Genomic DNA, 19,203 nt, shown 5'->3' with positions numbered 1-19,203 from the left:
CAAAAATTCCAGATGGCCACACTTCAGCACATGCTCGGACAGCTGGAAGAGGGGCACTTCCTGTCGTCGCTGGACATGGAGGATGCGTACTGCCACATCCCCATTCACAAGCGGCACCACGTTTCTGCGATTTGTGGCCAGTTTGAGGGACATAGCAGTCGACCACACAGCGAGCACCGTGCACCTACTGATTGAGCTGGGGTTCTCAGTGAACTATGCTAAATCCTGCTTAACTCCATCGCAGGATGCTCTGGAGGAGAGGATAGCAGCCATTCTGGGCAAGGTACAACGGCTATTGGCACTGAAGGTCGCCTGCTTGCCATGTCGTCCTGCATCTACCTCATCCGGCTATGCAGGCTGTGGATGTGACCCACCCACCCCTGTAGTTCAACACCTGTTGGATAAAAGGGTTGGGAAGCTGCCAGGACAAGATCATTCTCGATGAGCGCTTCCGTCGGGCGATACAGTGGTAGGGAGATTGTGCGCATCTGTTCAGCGGCGCTGATTTCCAGACCCCACCGCACTAGGAGACTGTCACGGCAGACACCTCTCTGGAAGGATGAGGAGCTCACACCGGAAGTGTCCACACAAGAGGCCTGCGGCTACTGGCGAAGAAAACGTTGCACATCAACGTGTTGGAGCTTCGGGCAGTCTTAACAGACAATACCACTGTGATTTACACCAGGAAGCGGGGGGTTGGGGGGGGGGGGGTACTAGATCCCCGGCGCTCTCCAGTGCAGGCCCTGTGGCACTGGGCCATCGCCTGTGGATATTCCTCATTCCGTTTCACCTACCAGAGTTGAGAACAGTCACCGACTCCCTCAGCAGGGAGCTGCGCTCTTGCCACGAGTGGGAGCTTTGGCAGGACCAAGTGAATCACCTGTTCCACAGGTTGATATTTTGGCGACAGCGACGAACACCAAGTGCCGGAGGTTCACCAGCAGGTTTCCCCAGCCGGGGAGCATAGGGATGCATTCTCATTCCCCTGGGGCGGCCTGTTTCTGTATGCGAGCCCTCCGTTGCTTTTTAGACTAGTCTATCAACTTGGATGTCCTGGTGCAGGATGACCACCGGCGTGGCCGAGGCAGATATGGTACCTGGACCTTCTTGACATGTTGGCGTCCCCTCCAGTCAAGCTTCCGGTGGTCGCCGATCTTCTTGCCAGGGAGGGAGGCAGGTGCAATGCTGCTCCACTACCCAGGATCACTGAACCCGAAGGCCTGGCTCCTGCAGCATTAGAGTTAAGGGGTTATGATCTCCGAGCAGACTGAAAGGAGATGCTTACTTAGGCTAGAGCATAGTCTAAATGCTACGGACATAAAATGGAAGAGGTTTGCCATTTGGTGCTGTGCACAGATCGACCCTCTACGACACTGCTGCTCAGGTGCTGCTGTATTTGCTATTGTTGGCCAAAGCAGGACTGGCCCATGCCTCCATCGTTCATCTGGCGCCTATCTCCCGCTACACCAGAGCTCTGGGACGGTTGTCGTTATGGTAATCTGGTTAAGGAGTTTGTCAAAAGGCTGTTCTGTTCGTTCCTGCTGGTGAAGGCTCCATCCCCGGCGTGGGAACTCTGTGGTGCTGACTAGGCTCATGGGCCCTCCATTCAAACCTATGCAGACACTTCCATTGAAGTTCTTGTCGTGGGAGACCACGTTCCTTGTGGCCATCACCTCTGCACCACGGGTGGGTGAGATCCAGGCCCTCTCATGCAAACCACCTTACTTGACTTTCCACGAGACGAGTGGTGCTGTGGGCGCACCCCTACATGCCTAAGGTGCCGTTGGACTTTCATCTGAACGAGCCCTTGGTGTTGTGTTTTTTCCAACGCCTTCGTCACAGTCTGAGAGGACTTTGCACTCGCTAGATGTGGCTAGCGCGCTAAAGTTCTACATGGACCGCACAAAGGGTTTCAGGAAGATGTCGCAACTTTTTGTGAACTTTGGCCCTGTGAACCATGGGAAGGCCCTCTCAAAGGCTTCCATTTCCAGGTGGCTCTCCTTCTGCATCGACTGTTGCCTGGCTGTCCAAGAGCCCATTCGACCAGAGCGATTGCTGCAACTACGGCGTTCCTGTCTGGTGTGCCCCTGCTGGACATCTGCAGGGCTGCTACGTGGAGGTTGACGCACACCTTCACGAGATTCTACTGCATCAACAGGGATTCCAGGGAGGAGTCCAGAGTCGGCCAAGAAGTGCTGCGCAACTTGTTCGCTTAAAGGTGAGCATGGTGGGGAGGTAAAAGATGTTTATAAGCCTTGCCACCTCCTGTGGTTGTGCATGTGTACTGCTATGTATTCTTTATTCGTGAGCATGTGAATCCATGCCAGACCCCATGCTGGAGAAGGAACAAGTTACTTACCTGTAACTTCTCCAGCGTGGGTCTGGAATGGATTCACATGCGAAACCCTCCCCCCTACCCCTTTGCGGCTCTGCTCTTGGTCCTACTGCCACTTTACGTGCTACCAAATCTGAAGATGGCTGCCAGAGGGGCTTGGGTAGAGGGCAGTCATTTGCGGGGGGACAGTATGACACAGAGCTCAGTGATTGGTTGTTAGGAGAGACAGTTCAGAAATGAAACTGAAATAGATTTTTTCTTTAATGAGGATTCCCAGCCTGACTGGGAATATTCATGAGCATGTGAATCCATGCCAGACCCATGCTGGAGAACAGTTAAAGTTAAGTAACTTGTTCAGTTTGTCTTGATTTCATCCTTTTGCCTTGCAATCTGTTAGCTGACGTTTTGCTCATAATGTGGTTTATGAAATGCCCTTTTTGTGAAAAGGTAGCCTGATGAGTATCGTGTTATTGCTTCAAAATGTTGATTCTTGATGATTATACAGACTGGGAAAGAGGAGAACTGCTCTGAATAAAACATTTTGCTTCAATGTGTTAAAGTTCATTTTTTTTCTGTTAATAGTTGAGGCTTTTGAAATCGTTAGTTGAGAGGACTCGTACATTGTTTCCCATTAGTTCACTAGTTTCTTATTTTGTCAGGGTTTTCCTGCAGAATTCGCCATGTACCTGAATTACTGTCGAGGATTAAGGTTTGAAGAAGCACCAGACTATATGTATCTGCGGCAACTTTTCCGTATATTATTCAGGTATGCCTACTGTATTTTTCTTAAACCTAATTTGTTAAGACTTCTGCAAGTTTTCATTTTTCGATTGCATGCAATTGCTTGAATTCAATTGACTAAATCCCCCAAGTAATGCTATACAGTAAGAGGGCATGTACTCAATTTAAGTCCTTCCGTGTCGGTGAACCTTGGATGCAAGGCCTCATTTTGTGAATAAACTAAATCAATGGCAACCTAGTCGAGTGGTAATAATGCTTTTATATATGGGCGCTGTAATCACTTTTAGTTTATTTGCCACTTCTGTAGGGGATGATTGCACAAAAAAGCATCTTCTCTTTGTAAAGAAATGAAACTAGATTTATTCTGTTCATGTTTTCACCACAGAACCCTGAATCACCAGTATGACTACACCTTTGACTGGACAATGTTGAAGCAGAAGGCAGCACAGCAAGCAGCATCTTCCAGTGGGCAGGGCCAGCCAGCCCAAACCCCCACAGGCAAGCAAATTGACAAATCCAAGAGTAACGTGAAAGGTTAGTAGCCAAGAACCAAGAGACGTTGCAGAAAAAAATATTTGCGTTAATCTCAGACCAAAACTAACCACTGAATTTGGACGGTTGCTGTAAATAGGCAGCGTCTTATCAAGGAGGTGGTTATCAAACATGATTTGGCTGTAGAGGGTTTTAAAAATAAAAAAGCAGAAACGTCCTTGGAAAATTTGACTACTAACTTTCAAACAGTGTTCTTCATAAATTGGTGTAGCTTTTCTGGGACTTTCAAATTTAACACCTTCATTACTTGCTTGCACTAACCCATCCACTGGCACTTGAAGCCTTCATTCACTTTCATGAATGTGGTTTTGCTTTGGTGCTACAAAAGGAACACTTTCATTTCTGCCATGCAGTATGTAAGTATTCTGAAATATTGGAGTAACTTTCTGCTTATGATTGTCTTGTATGCTGGTGTGGTCGGTAAAAATTAAGCAATGCTTCTTTTGATGATGCAATGAGATTCTCAAGGGTAGCCTTGTAGTGACATGTATCTTGCTCCATCCCTACCTTACCATAAAGGTTATGTTTTCACATTACCATACATTGTTTTCTTTACAAAATCATTTTCTAATCACTGCCCTGTGTTCTAGCTGCTTGATGCTTATTTCTCTTGGTTCTGCACGATCAAAGACTGAAGTTTATAAAAATACAAATTCAAAGTGTTTACAAAATGTGTTTTCAAAGAATTGCAACACACCCTTTTGTCACTGACCTTGTTGTTCATTGTTTACATCCTCCTGCTTAAAACTGCCCAAAAACCATTGATTGGCTATTATCTGGTTTTACCATGAGTTTTTGTCACATAGCACTAACCAGTACCGTTGTTTGGGATTACATACATCACATTTATCCAAGCATTGGTTCTTTGTGAGTTACATTTATGCCGTTTGGTAAATGTGGTAGATTATTCTTGCGCTTGTTTGTTTATTCAGACATCTTTGAACTTTGTTGACCTGCAGCTCCCCTTGTCCTGATCAAAATAAAGTTGAACTAGTTAATCACTAAACCAGTTTTGCAGCACTAGGTAGTGCACCACTATTCATTCGAATGTGACTTGTTACTTCGCCAACAGGAGCACCAACTCAAATCTTGTTATCCCTTTGGTGAAGTGATTGTGTCTCCTAGGAGACGGAGCAGGGTGGCCACATGGGACTGCGATCTCATATTGCAGCTAGTATTTGACCTCAGCCCAAAAGGTTGATCTTTAATGGCTTGGCCATGGCAAGGTAATGAAAATTGGCTTCTGGAGGTGGGTGGAGCCATCTTGTTAGATCAATCAGCAACTGTTAGGCACAGTTTGTATGCAGTACCCTTGGGGTGTAGTACACAGGTTGGTAGCGTGTTGAGCAGCCAGGCTTATCTCAAGACGGGTCAATGTGAGCTGCAGGGGAGTTGCACAGAGATGCAGTGACAAGTATCCAAATAAAAACTTAAATGAATGTTTATTCAAGAAACCTTGTGTGTATCGAAGAGAGCAATATAAAAGTAACACTCATACACTTCAAAACACTCTTAATATTCTAAAATCAGTGAATACCCTTCTGGGATGGCCCACAGACACAACCTACACACTTGTGTGACTTCAATAGCTAGGAGTGCTGAGGACGCTGGGGACATTAATATCTTACTGTTTGCATTTAGAATACTGTTAGAAGTTGGTAAAGGAACAAAAACAAACCACAAATATTCTTGAGCAGGCAGATACTTTTGGATCCCCTAAGCAGTGCCATTCAGTATAACAGGCTAGGCCAAAGTCAATGGGCAAACGTCTTCTATTTTTATGAAGCACCTCTGGTAGGTAAGTAGAAAAGTCTTTACGCAATGTTATAGAAGGCTTTGAAGAAAAGAATCCAATGTAGGACCACGAGCTGATTAGACTTGAGTAGTAGAAAATGCAAGCAACTCTACAATGAGAGGTACGTTCTCTCAGACTTTACAGTACCTTTTTGTATTGAAGAGCAAGTGCAGCAGATCTGTTCCTGGGCCTCAGTCATGGGTGGGGACGCCTGCACTGCAATGGGAAAGTCGCCGCTCGCAACCAGCGAAGTGGCACCTCTGTGTTTCAGCTCGTCACGACTACCGCAAATGGCAACTCTGCGGTTTCTGGCTGGCAAGATGGACTTTCCTTGCTTCTGGGGTCCCACACTGTTGGGGCTCACTCGCCAGTCCTGCTTCCTGTGAGTCCAGAGGATCTTCCTGGAGCTCTTGGCCAACTTAAAAGCAACGCACACAATCTGATGTTCCTCTCCCTGGCTATTCGGTTTCCAGCAGCAGTTCTGTGGAAAAGCAACCAGCTCTGAGAGAATGTCCAGGTTGCTTACTTTGGAGTTGATTGGTCCCACCAACTCGAGGGGAGAAGTCCTTGCAGGGGCTTCTGTCGATAAGGAGTTTCAGCACAGCAACAGGACTTCACTGGGCAAACCAACGGTCCAGGAGTTGCAGCAGGCGTCCTCTTCAAATTCTTCTGCGGTTCCTTCGTCCAGTGGTCTACTCTGCCTTCCAAGCCAAAAGCCTTGCCTATTATTCAGTTATCTCCGTTCATTCCAGCCTAGCTGTCATTCACCCAGCAGGGTGGCTGTCCTTGCCGGACAGTCAGCCGGCCAATCACTACAGAGTGCATTTGGGTTTCCTAGGAGACTACTAAGCACAGAGTTTGGGGCACCGCCCTCACTTCCTGCCCACCCCAGACACCCTGCAGCCACAGGTGGGCTTCACTTGTGAATCCGGCCAAAAGCAAACAATTGGACCAAACCTGGTTTGACGCGCAGAGTAAATCTCAAGAAGGAACTTTCCACAAAAATGGCGAAAAAATCACTGGGCCATTTTGACATAAATGGTACCCTGGGGTGCTTTACTGCAGCTGCGAATGCAACTCGCGGTAAAAACACTGCGGTAGTTAAAAACTAAACCCCTGCCACCAGCCTTTCAGTGAGAAAAGGGTAACATAAAAACATGAGGCTAGACAAAGGGGATACTAGGTAACCCCTCCAGCACCCTATTGTAAGATGGTGTGCGCTGGGTCTAGAAAAGTTACTGAAGGTGCTGTGACACAATGTAAAAGATGCCTATGGAGTTTGTTTCTTTTGGTTATGGAGTCTGACAAAGTTCAGAAATCACATTAAAATACATGAGTGGGTGGGAAAAAGGGTCTTACTCTGTCCATGTTAAAACAAATCAAGTCTTCAAAATCCAGCAAAGTTGCTGTGGGTCTTGAAGGTGGAAGGAATTGGTACATTTCTGAGAATTCTCCCTAACAGCAATATACTAAGAGTCTGTCCATATTTCATAGAACGTCATGCTCTGTAGACCTACCCCATCTCATATCTCCCATGCAATCTGATTTCCAGTTCAATTTGTCCTTTGGCTACTGGGTTTATAGAAAGCGGCCATTTTATGCAGTATCAATTTCATGTGCAAAGTGGTCCAAGTTATCAAGTATGTCAACTGGTTTCCCCAGGGCCCACAAATGAGGATGGGAGGATTCTGGTTAATTTACCAGTCTTGTAGAAATAGCCTGCGATTCGCATTGGGGACTCCCAATTCTACAAGTCATTAATTGCGATAAACCGTTCTTCTCTAACACTTTAATTTTACGATGCCAAGCTTAACTAGTTCCCCTCCCTCCCAGCCCCCCCCCCTTGCCAGGAGCGCTGAGGACCCCTAGTGGGTTCTAATTGAACTGGGGTCACCCCAAGGTTCCGTCAAAGAGGGCTAAAGTCAATAACAGCAAGCCTGAGATTACCCCACCAGGGGTTAAATCTACCAGGGTTTCCCTCCAGAAGGGCTAATCTTCCTGGCAGCACTGAGGCTCCCCATTGAGCTACATGTACTGGGGTGGTCCCCCAAGAACCCCTCTGTGGATTAAATCTAATACCAGCATCACTGAGGTTCCCTGTCAGAGGGCTAAACACGTCCAGGTCCCAACCACCAGAAACCAGTCTGTACTGTTGCAGCTCAAAATGGACTCCGCCTCCTCCAGTGTTCCAACTTCTGTGCCATCGTCAGTCTTTCGCACCCCAAGAGCGACCCAAGTCCACTCGTAAACCTTCATTATGACGTGATCCTTTGTGCTTGGCTCAGAGGGCTTTGCTCCCCAAGTAGAATGGTCGGCTCAGACTAGAATGTCTGTCAAGTGGTCTGACAGACCAGTGATTGCTCTGTGCAAAGACTTGCTAGCTGGAGAACCTTAAGTACACCACATTCAGAAAATCCCACAAATAAAAACATCCACCTGTTATAGGCTCTTGAGACAGTGCACAATCAGCCTGCCTGCTGCAATCTACTTCAGCACTCTTCTGCGCCACAAGTGCTCAGCAACCAGAATCGTATCCATGAGGGCCTAGTCTAGAAGGTGTTGCAAACTCAGGCAAGCCAGTGCCATGGCCCAGCTCTCAACCACAACTCTGGGAAACCTCTCAGTTTAAGTTCCTTTCCCCAAGAGTTCAAGGGCGGTCTAGTGGATGCTAGGGTGGTCACACAGGACCTCGAAGCAGCTCCGGACAATGTTGACACGTTGGCTAGGGGTGTGGCGTTCAGCACAGATACATTCACAAAAAAGGTGCAAGATAAGGTGCTCGACCTCCCGTTTGAGGGTTTCAACCTAGTCCACAGCTTGACAGACGACGTGCTGGCTAAGAAAGCCAGTACCCTAACTGCTAAATTGTCCGTGCTAGCAAAGTCAGGCCTCTCCAAACAAGTGTCTGTTTCGATCACCAGCACAGTCAAGGTATTTTGCTGGATTAAGGGGATGTCGAAGCAGAGCCTGCAGGACAGATCTCCCAGCATGCTGCGAAAACAGCAGAAAACTGTTCCCATATTTTTCTCTCCCACCAAGCTGCATCAACCAGCACTTCTGCTGACAAGACAACTAAATGATGGCCTTGTTCAGTCCCACGGGACTCTGGTTGGGGGAGGGTGGGGGGGGATTTGGTGGATGGGTGCTTCTCTTTTGGTTCTCGTTCCCGGAGTCCTGGAGTACCATAACCAAAGGCTACTGGGTGCAAATGTCGCCAGCAGGTGTTTCCGCCCCTCCCTGCTTTCCTCCCTCCATTAAAGCAGGCTGGCGCCCCCTCACTTGGAGTGGATATTATCAAGCCCCTAGAGATGAGGGTGATGGAGAGTTCCAGCCTCAGAAATTGGACCATGGTAGTGCCAAGTCCAACCATGCAGGCCTGCACACCATTCTGGACCTTGCATACTTCTACTTTTTTCCCTCTCCAAAAAATTCAAGGTCAGCCCATGCAGATCCGGTCAGCCTTGTAGCAAGAGGACTGCATCTGTGCAGTGGATCTGACAGATGTTTACCCGCACATTCCTATATGGTACCCTCATCTGAGGTTTTTGAGATTCCCAATGAGAGCACAGTTTAGAGTCCTTCCTTTTGGTATCCACTCAGAAGCTAGTGTTCATGAAAGTGATAGTGCCATGGTCTCCGTCTCCAGGGTATTCATGTCTACTCATACTTGGATGACTGGCTGGTAAGGGTGCTCTGCCCGGAGAAGGAACCCAACTTCGCTAGCTTCTGTACTTTATGACCTAGGGCTTTCATATGGAAGAAGTCAAACCTGGCCCTTTGTCAACCCTTTGTATTTACCAGCTTCCTTTGGGACAATCAGGAAGCTAAGGTCTTCCTGACAGCATAAAGTAGTGGACATTCAGGAGACTTGCTCACTCATCAGTGGCTCTAGAGCGTGGTGGTTTCAAAGGCTGTTGGGGCTGATGGCCAGTTTGAAAATTAGGACTCTGCTGAGGCTATCTTGGTCACAGGGTGGATCATAAGACAAGGTGGGGTATGGAGGGTGGGTGCGGAGTGTCAATCACTGAGCTTGACGGCTTGATTCCTGAGGTCGAATCCATAGGTCACATGGGACTTGTCAAACACCAGTGGGAATATTGAAAGCATCCTGGAAAGTTTCCACCAGGGCGCGGTAAGTGGCTAAGATTCTGCCACTTGTTGTTGGAAACACAAGAACCCTTTATCGACTTCTCTAGATGTTCCTTACTTTATTTCTTACTTGGCAGATTCTGGCAATAAGCACAACACCTGCAGAATCTACTTTAAGTCAGACAGCCAAACCTTCATGGGTAATCGAGTAGTAGGGCGCAGTTATGAAGGACTGCGCAGTCTGTTTCCAGTGGTCAAGCCTCATCCCAAGTGGAATTTAAATGTCCTAACAGCCTTGTGGCACAAACAGTTTGAGCCAATGGCTTCTGCGGATATCATACTGGGGTCTTCGAAAACTGCATTCCTGATGGCAATAACCTCAGCCAGGAGAATTGCGCGTAATACAGGCCCTCGTGGCGGGGGAACTGTTCACTTTGAGACACGGTGTCGTTCCTCCTACCCAATATAGTCTGAAGTGCCATATTAACCAGGAGATTTGCATTGCGTTTCTTTTTCTGAACCCAACTTTAGAATTCTTCACTTCTTGGACCGAAGTCCTACCTTGACAGGTCTAGTGAATTTAGAAAATCTCCAACCATGTTACATTTGGAGGGACTAGCTAGGAACAGCAGCTTCAAAAGCTATGCCAGATGGATTGTGGCAGCCATTCTGGAAAATTATGCCATACAGAAACTGCTGCTACAAAAAGCTTCATGGCCATCTTGCCAGAGCTAAAGCAGCTTTGGTGCAATTGCCAAAACTAATTCGGTGGGGCACTATTGCAAAGGCAGCAACCTGGGCTTCACCATCACTATTGCCTAGACATGAGCTTGAGAGCTGATGCTCCGTTTGGTTGGGCAGTATTGAAAAGTCTCTTCGGCTAAATAGTCTCCACCCTTTGTGGTGACATGTGCTTGGTAATCTCTGAAAAATATTGGGGCATAATGTAGGTGTAAGGTAAAGTTACTGTAGTGACTGATGATGAAGGTTCTTATACCACACAGTCGCCACTTGCGTGGTCCCTTGATCCTCTGGTGGATCTGAAAGGCAAGAGGCTGAGGGGGGTAGATTAGTAGGGCTGAGCGGTGAAAGGGCAAGGGAGTTGTGATGTGCTTTTGGCAGCTTCCGTTCGGTTTACACCATTCGCTGAACGCACTTGTTTGTTTGTTGGCAAACATGTGCTGCTGTGTGGTTTCGTTGCAGTGTGTAGTGCGTGCAGTTTGTTGTGCTGCAGAGATGTGGTTGTTTAGCTCAGTTTTTAAGAGCTGTATGCAGAAGGGTGAGTTTTATATTTTTTAGTAGGGTTTGTTAGTGCCGGTACCCTGTCATACCCCTTTTCTCCCCCCCTCTGTTTTGATTGACTACTACTGGAACTGGAGGAAACACCTGCATGTGTGGAAAGTTCTAGCCTTGGAGCAGAACCGGTTGCCCTTCCTGTTAACACTGGACAGATTCTATAAGGGAACACTAACCAATAACTAGCACCCCAGGAGGACGGGGAGCACTTCTAATTCGGAGGGAGGGGAACACACCCTAGTAGCTCAAGGAGGTGAAGGCAGGCCTAGCCGTCGACAGGAGCACAAACTCAACTATCATACTCGACCTTCACAACCTTCCTGCCCACAGACCACTAGACAGGCACACAACTATGCACAGAACCAGGCTAGTGACAGATGTCCGAAGCAACAAGGTAATAAGCCCCACTAACCAACCGCTAAACCTCTGCATACACCCCTCAAACTCTAAACGCAACCACATCCTTTCACAGCAATCCGCATGCACTTCACTACAGCAAAACAAATCACCCATAGTCCTACACAACAGCATATGGGAGTCTACCGATCCACAAACTGTCTCCATGCTCACCAACGGTGTTAACTGGAAGTCAACAGGACATCAAGTTTTTGCTCTACCTTTTTATCCAATCCTGCCCTCTTACCTTTTCAGAAGCACCGGAGGACCACTCCGGTGGTGATGGTGCACGGCATAATGTTCTATAACATGAACACCCACTTGAGGGGTTTCCTAAAGGGTGAATATCTCTCTTGTACTTCTGATCGCGCTCCGCCTCCTCAGAGCACCTGCAGCAGTGTTCTCCTTTCTGTCTGTTAATGGACGTGATAGTCCTCCTTGTAGTGCCCAAAACCAGAGCTGCATTGCCTCTCTGCAGTTGTAATGACCCTTTGCATCTTTTATAGAGGCAATGCATGGCCAGTTGTCGGTCATTATCAATCAGCAAGAATTGTCTCGAGGAACTTCTATTTTAAAAATCATTTAACAGTGAATCTGTTAAGGCAGGTGTGTAAATACAATTTTTTTTTACGTACAAAAACAGATGCAGTTCTAAGAATACGGTGACAAATTCCACAAATACACTTTACCAAACACCATTTCATAAAATCTTCAAAGATAAATTGTGCAAATTTGCGTTATACAAAAAGTTGCTATAAAACCACCTAAAGCTTCAAAAAAGGTTTACTGATCGTCCTTAATTTCCAAAATCCCCATGTGGAAAAAATGTAAATGCAATCTTATATCTAAAAGTGCAAATTCATCACTGTGAGCAGTTGTCTACTGGAGGGTGTTGAGAGGAACAAACTCTTTAATTGCTCCTTGGGGTATAGTAGTTTTCTAGTTTTGGCAGGCAAATCTAGATGGGTCCTGAGTAAGACTGACATCAGTGTCTATCAGTGGATGATCCCTGGTGTGCATCCCGGATAGTGTATGGATTCATAGGCTCTCACTTGAAGTGGGCACACTTTGTCGTCAATTATCGGGACATTCGTACCCCGTAAATAGGGCAGAAAGGCCATCAGCACCGGTCTAATTGCCTTCAAATTAAACATCAACCTGTTGAGCTCAGCACGACTCCAATGGAAACCAGAGACCACTGATCGATAGATCGCTGGTGTGCTTCCCAGCCTGTGAGGCAGATGTCTGTAATCTACAACCATAGTCGCTAAAAAGGTTCCCCCTTAACACTCGCCTTGCAGGCCCACCACAGGAGATCCTGCGTGATCTTGTTCAGGATCTGCAGTAGATCTGCCTGATCACTGGGACTTGAGGGCCCATTAAATCGACCCATTCTCAGGCGTGCCCCTGGAACCAGAAAAATGCAGGAGACCATGAGACTGAGCAACCTCAGAAAATCGATGGCCCATAGACAATTGGGCATTCCAAAACATCATGACCATTTGCTGAATCTGTTGATCCCTCACCTCTGGTGACTAGGCTTTCCCTGCGGAAGTGTCCAGGACAGCACCAATTAATTGAATCTTTTGAGAAAGTATCATGTGGGACGTCTTGACATTGAGTGAGTCTTTTCCTCCTTATGCCCACCAGCCCCCTAAAATGTCCTTTATAACGTTTCGACCTAAGCTGGTCAAAAATTGACTTGTGTGAGGCCCGGAGACTGGGCTTGGGGAGGCAGAGCCTGTGGCCAAGGATGCACTTAGTCCTGCAACATAAAAATAGCACAATTTCTGTGGTGCTACAAAAATCTCTGGTCAGGTCCGGGAGGCCTAATATAACTTGCAAGTATGGAGGAAAATGGACTGGTAGTAGTCACTACAGTGACTTTTTTTGGTGCTTAACCACAGTAGTCTTATTACAGAATTGGTAGAGCCACTCACTGCCTGAGCAGGCGCAAACCGACTAGGGGGCTGTTCTTCTGCCTTTGTTTTTGACGCTGGCTTCTTTTTGTGAATGTAATCCAGTTTTGACCGAGGGGTTTCAATATACCACCATCCCTGTTGTGTTGGCAAAATTGGAGTTGCGCTGGGCATTCCTGATTGGATGCCTGACAAAACTTTGAATGGTGACTAAGAGCGGTCTTCAGTTGCCTTGCTGTTCTGAGGCACACACGTATGACTCTTCTCTAAAGGAATCCTGCTTACGGCATGCCCTCTTTTAGCAGAGCTAGGTGGTGCTGTCTGTGCTGCATCCCTATTTGCATTGCTAGACCTTGTTCTGGAATAGAAATGGGTGCACCTGCTTCCTCTACTGGAATATGAATGGCTTTCTGTTGTGTGCCTCTGACCCAGACAGTTACAGCTCTCCTTACTCCTACATCCTGTCCCCTTTCCTCCATACTTGTGGGATATGCTATCCTTCGGGACGTGACTGGAGCAATTTTGTCAAAGCATACATTTTAATTTTTGTCCTTTTATTTTTATGCCGGCTACAGCACATGGCAGTGAGCTCTGCCCTGCACATCATCTCCAGTCCTTTTCTCCGCATGGTCGGGGCTGGATGCAGTGGCATCACTGGTAATTTTTTCTTGTCCTTCCTGCTCTGGTTCCATGGTCATCTAGTCCTCAGTCTATACTGGAGCGTCTGGGATTCATGTTTTGTTCTTCCTGCAAATGCTGTTTCGCGAGGGTGGATCCCCACTCCCTTTGCCTGGAGTGTCTAGGCCCGGAACATGGTTGGGGCTCGTGTTTTTATTGCGACTCCCTCTGTCGAGCACTCAACATCTTCGGTGGGAGGTGGTGTTTCAACAAGTTCTTCCACCGCATTTGCAGCTCTTCATCGACCAGAAAAAAACACCTGGTAAGTTTACTTTTTAGGGTGCCCTGGCCAGGTGGACTCCTTCCCGGGGTCTTCCAGGTCTGGGAGGGGCTCAAGTAGCTCTTCTACCAGGGACATCCCTGAGGTGTCCCACAAGGGACCTAATGGGCACACCGGTAGCTTCCTCCAAGGGTCTCCATAGTGGGCCTGCCAAAACCAGAGATTCTTTCAAGGTTCCCCGTTTGGGGGTTAAAGTTCAGCCCAGTTCTTGTGTGGCTCTGGTTACAGGGTTTGGCCCTGAGGTCTCATTTCTGCTTTCCACACCAAGTGCAAATCGAGGCCCCTCTTGAGGGAGCTAAATGTACCCGGTTCCATTCCAAGGTTAACCTTCTTGGGGCTAAATCCAATACCGGCAGAATCGAGGGATCCTCTTGAGTCCGATCGGTGAGGTACACTCAAACCTTCACATGCTCGGGGTCGTGGTGGTACCAGTTCTGTCGCGGGGGCAAAAAAGGCAGTCACGCACCACAGCCTTCCACTACTGGCTCGGCCGCGAGTCCTTGTTTCAAGGCTAAAATGTCATAAAGACCCCTGACTCCCCTGAGGAGACCGTCTCGGGTGTCAACAAAATGGCAGCTCAACCTCTGTGTTCCATAGTGGCCATTTTGACTACCTCTTACACCAAGGTTCACTACGGCTGGTGCTGGGGATTCTGTTTGGAGCTGAGCAGTTTTTTCCACACCATGTGGATAACAAATCTGTTCTGCCCTTCAGTCTATTGGCGTGCTTGGGCACCACTGCCTCATAGGCTTGCTCCCTCCTGATTCCACACCCATCTATGTGGACCCTTCTGGTGGTGTACCTTCCTGGCAACCATCCTCACTGCGTTCATGGGGGTATGCCTCGCCAGTGGCCTCTGCCCACTCCAGTGTCTAGACCTTCGTCCGAGGATGTGATTTTCAGATGCTCATGCACTCCTGATCCCATCAGGGCTTAATTTAAGGGTCTTTTTAGGGAAATGTATCCTGGACCTCCTGTACCGCCTCCGGCTGATCAGGCCCCTGGGGTGCCACTTCCTCTTCCTGCTCGACGACCTCCACCACCTCCGCTTTCCCTGATAGAAAAAACATTGGGTGCTCCGCTAGACAACACTTAGACCTGAGGTGCCATGTACAGCAGATCAGTCTAATGCCCCTGCTTGACTGGGTGAGGGCCAGGCGGACCAGGACAGTGATGAACAGCCCCGCGCTATTGGAGCATTTCATGACCGGGTGCTGGATATAATGGCCTTGCTTGGCATTTATTTTTTTTTGTTTACTTTTATTTTGCTTGACTCTGCTAAGAGGAGTAAGTAGGAAGTTAATCATTGATTCTAACACAGGCCATACAATAGACCATGCATTTGCAATGATACACATCGTCATGACAAAATAACATTAGTAGTTAGATGCTGAGGGTACTTGGGATGATGAGAATGGATCACACATTCATTAATGGTGTAGAACCAATACGAGGCAAATTGTGCTTGGACTACCAGCCAATATTTCTCAGTTGGGGCACCAAAACCTCAATTCTAGGGGGGCAGCTGGAGTATTATATTTGAGGTGCACTGCTCCCAAATGCCAGAGGAATTCGTTAAGTAGGCGGTTTAGAGATTTGAAGAAGTCCCTGCCCGGCCACATGGGAAGATTTAGGAAGCAGTAGAGAAGTTGGGGAGCACCACCATCTTCAGTACACCAAGTTTACCTGCAAGGGACAGTGGGAGTTTAGCCCATCCCTGGCATTTCCGTGTCGGCGTGGTCAAATCGTTCCGGTAATTGGCATCATAGGCCCTGTTGCGCCTACATGCTACAACCACGCCGAGGTATGTGGTTTCTGATTGTGTCCAGGAGAAGCCCAAGGTCAGGGGGGAGAGGTGACGTCAGTTAATGGGAATAGTGTTGATTTGGTGCAATTTACTTTGAGACCGGAGAGCTCCCCGAACTGCAGTGTCTGAGGATCGGGGCAAGATTATGCTCGGGTGAAAGGATGAAGAGTAGGGAGTCAGATGCGTATAGGGAGATGTCAGATGTGTCTAGTAGATGTAAACCTCGGTGTGAGTGCGCCTGCCATATTCTATCTGCTAGGGGCTTGATGGCAATTGCAACGATTAAAGGGGAGAAAGGACATTCCTGTCTCGTGCCTCGGGATATACAGAAGGGGGAGAGAACATACCCTCAGTGTGGACCCTGGCTACAGGGCTTGACTGGACTAGTTTTGACCCATGAAATAAACCAGGGTTCAAAGTTGCATTTTGCAAGCAGTCTCTAGAGGTAAGCCCAAGACAGGGAATCAAACGCCTTCTGCATATCAAGAGCTGCTGCCACCGCCTGAGTGTTTGGCTTGATCCTGCTAACTATGTTGAAGAGGCGGCGCAGGTTTAGAGAAGTGGAGCGGCCAGGGATAAACCCAGACTGATCCAGGTGTATAGTGTGAGGCGCATGGCTAGTACCTTGACTGCAGTTTGAGTGATGGGGGCCAATATGATCCACATTGGTTGGGCAGTTTACTGGGTTTAAGTAATACTATTATGACAGCCTCCCGGAGAGTTGGTGGAAGTATGCCAGATGTACAAGATTCTTCCCATAACGCCAGAAGGTGGGGAACCAGACATGATTTGTATTTATAAAACTCGATGGGTAAGCCGCGGAGTCTGGGCTTTTGCTCGATGCTAATGAGTCAATGGCCTCAGATATTTCATCCATAATGATGGGGGAATTGAGGGCAGTGCTAGTGTAATCGGAGAGAACAGAGTGCATCTAGATATGCATCTGTATGATTCCGGGAGAGTGTCGGTGTTTGTGTATAAAGCAGAATAGAATGAGCGGAACGGGTTGTTGACGTCTAGGGTAGCCAGGGAGCCATCCGGTCTTTCAATGGCAGGGATGTGAGGAGCCCCCACTTTCTGCTGTAGAAGTTTGGCCAGGGCGCTCACGTCTCACCAGTCCAAGAGTATCTATGAACTTTCTTTCACTTTCGGCATGATTGCGAACGGTGTCCAGTTCTGCACCGATGCTGACCAGGGTAGTTTGTGAATGATGTAGGGTATATTGGGCCTCTAAAGAGGAGAGCGTTGATTCGCTTATCGAGATGTCCTTGCGGATGGTCCTGAGGATCCTGGACTCTTTAGAAAATAGCCACTCCCCTGATGTAGTCCTTAAACGACTCCCATAGGGTGGCTTGTGTAGGGACAGACCAGAATTCAGAGTAAAGTAGTCTATTGCCTCCTCCAGGTCGGACCTAAAGGCCACATCCAATAGCGACTGGGGTTTTAATTTCCATGTGCAGGATGTAACATGAGGCCCACCCCACCCCACCCCAGGCGAGCGAGATGGTCACTAGGGAGTGATCAGAGTAAGTTCTGGGAAGAATTAGCATTTGCGTGACACTTCTAAGCAGTGTGTTTGAGGTGATCCATCTGGCTATCCTGGAGTGGGAGTCATGGACCAAGGAGTAAGTCCGGGAATCGGGGTGTACATTTTCCATGCATCGGCTAGCTCTAGTAGTGGTAAGGATTCCATAATGATTTTGGCAGCTCTTGAGTTGGTGGGGCCTGGTGCCCGACCTATCCCATTCGACATCCAAAATCGTTAAAGTCGCCGCCGCAGAGGATCGGAATCAGGGGAACCAGAGTAGTAGTGTGATTGGAACTCATCGATATTGGGACCATACACATTTAGAAGTATGATGATCTCTTTGTCGTTCGGGTTTCCATGAAGCAGGACATATCGCCCTTGGGATGTATGTGAGAGGAGATGATGGAACTTAATACTTTTATGCAGCAGAATCAAGACAACCCTCTGTGCACCATGACTCTGCAAATTTGAGGCATCCCTGTGACCTGGTGTGTCCTGCAGAAAAAGAATCTTGGCAACATGCCGTTCTATGTACAATCCTCATTTTTTTGTAATTACCCAGTCCCCTCACATTCCAGCTTAATAAGGTCTGTTCATTATCAGCCATTAGGGGTATTTGGATGTAAAAATAGCAAGCAGCGACAAAGCCACTTATTGTAGAAGACTGAAGCGTCTGTTTAGTTCAAGTGCCAAAGGTGGTACCACCCCATGTCCCTCCCCTTTGCAAGAGTCCAGCATTTTACTCTAACACCATATACAACAAGCCTCAACAAAACACATCCCAGTTCAGAGGGGAACATCCCTCTTACCCACCTCGACCCCTCCCCCCAATCGGAAAAATGAATCCCATCCCCTTATTAAAACAACTCGAAACCTGGCAACTTCGCCTGGGGGCCTTGGCACCATTCGAACATTAGCACACTCCTGCTGGGAACGTTACTAGGTTACTATAGCGTGGAAGCACTAACACAGTGAACCATTTCAGGGAGTAGGCAGCATTCGAAGGAGTCCGATCGCTGCTCAGAGGAGCCAGTGTAGTAGAGGGTACATGGCCAGGTCTCCTTGAGGAGGGGGGCCGCATGAGGAGTGGTGGCCAGTGTTCTAGATAGCTGGGGGGTTGGAGGGGGTCGGTCACAGTAGCACAACACTGCGTCCACGGGCTCCGTACAAAGAGGCGATGTCCCAGAGGGGGGAGAAGTGGCAAACCTGGGGAAGTGAGCAGCATGTAGTGAGCGCAAATAGGTATTCACGCCTAGGTGTCCTTTGTGCCAAGATTAGCCATGGAAGTGTTCCTCTATGAATTTATTTGCTTCAGGGATAGTGAAGGGTATCCGGTTTGCGTGCTCGATCCTGAGCTTGATGGGGTATAGCATGGAGTATTTCACACCCAGGTCACGCAGTCTCTTCACTGATGGAAAGGGCTTGCGCTCCTGCTTTACCGCAGTAGAGAAATCCGGGTAAAGGTGAATTCTTGAGGACCCCAGGAGCATATCGCCCTTGGCTCGCACAGCCCGCAGCAGGACGTCCCTATCACAGTAGTTTAGGACCCTCGCAATGATAGGGCAAGGTGGGGTGCCCGGTTTGGGTTTGGCAGTGAGGGAACAGCAGGCCCTCTCAATGCCGAACTGTGGGGATAGTTTGGGGGAGTCCAGCAGGGACAGAACGGTTTGTTCAACATACTCCTCCATGGGTCTGTCTGTTTTCAGGTATGCCAATAATTCGAATGTTACGCCTAGAGCACGATTCAAGGTCATCGTTCTTACTGATGTCTTGGATCCTGCTGGTTA

General features: G+C 48.1%; 1 protein-coding gene across 5 annotated transcripts in view; it reads left to right on the top strand.

Moving 5' to 3' along the window:
- Nucleotides 1-19,203, top strand: part of CSNK1A1 (casein kinase 1 alpha 1) — a 155,964-nt gene that overhangs the window by 92,860 nt on the left and 43,901 nt on the right. For 2 of the 5 annotated variants that reach the window (XM_069651401.1, XM_069651399.1), the window contains 2 exons: nt 2,995-3,101; nt 3,462-3,574. In XM_069651401.1, the coding sequence (XP_069507502.1) occupies nt 2,995-3,101; nt 3,462-3,574 (220 nt within the window). Of the gene's footprint in view, nt 1-2,994; nt 3,102-3,461; nt 3,616-19,203 lie in introns of those variants that run through there. The other 3 variants (XM_069651400.1, XM_069651397.1, XM_069651398.1) reach the window with 2 other exon arrangements.

Source organism: Ambystoma mexicanum, chromosome 3p (assembly GCF_040938575.1).
Source record: "Ambystoma mexicanum isolate Mex_15411 chromosome 3p, UKY_AmexF1_1, whole genome shotgun sequence".
NCBI lineage: Eukaryota > Metazoa > Chordata > Amphibia > Caudata > Ambystomatidae > Ambystoma > Ambystoma mexicanum.
Note: the sequence above shows the minus strand (reverse complement) of the source record. Positions and strands in the feature narration are given on the sequence as shown.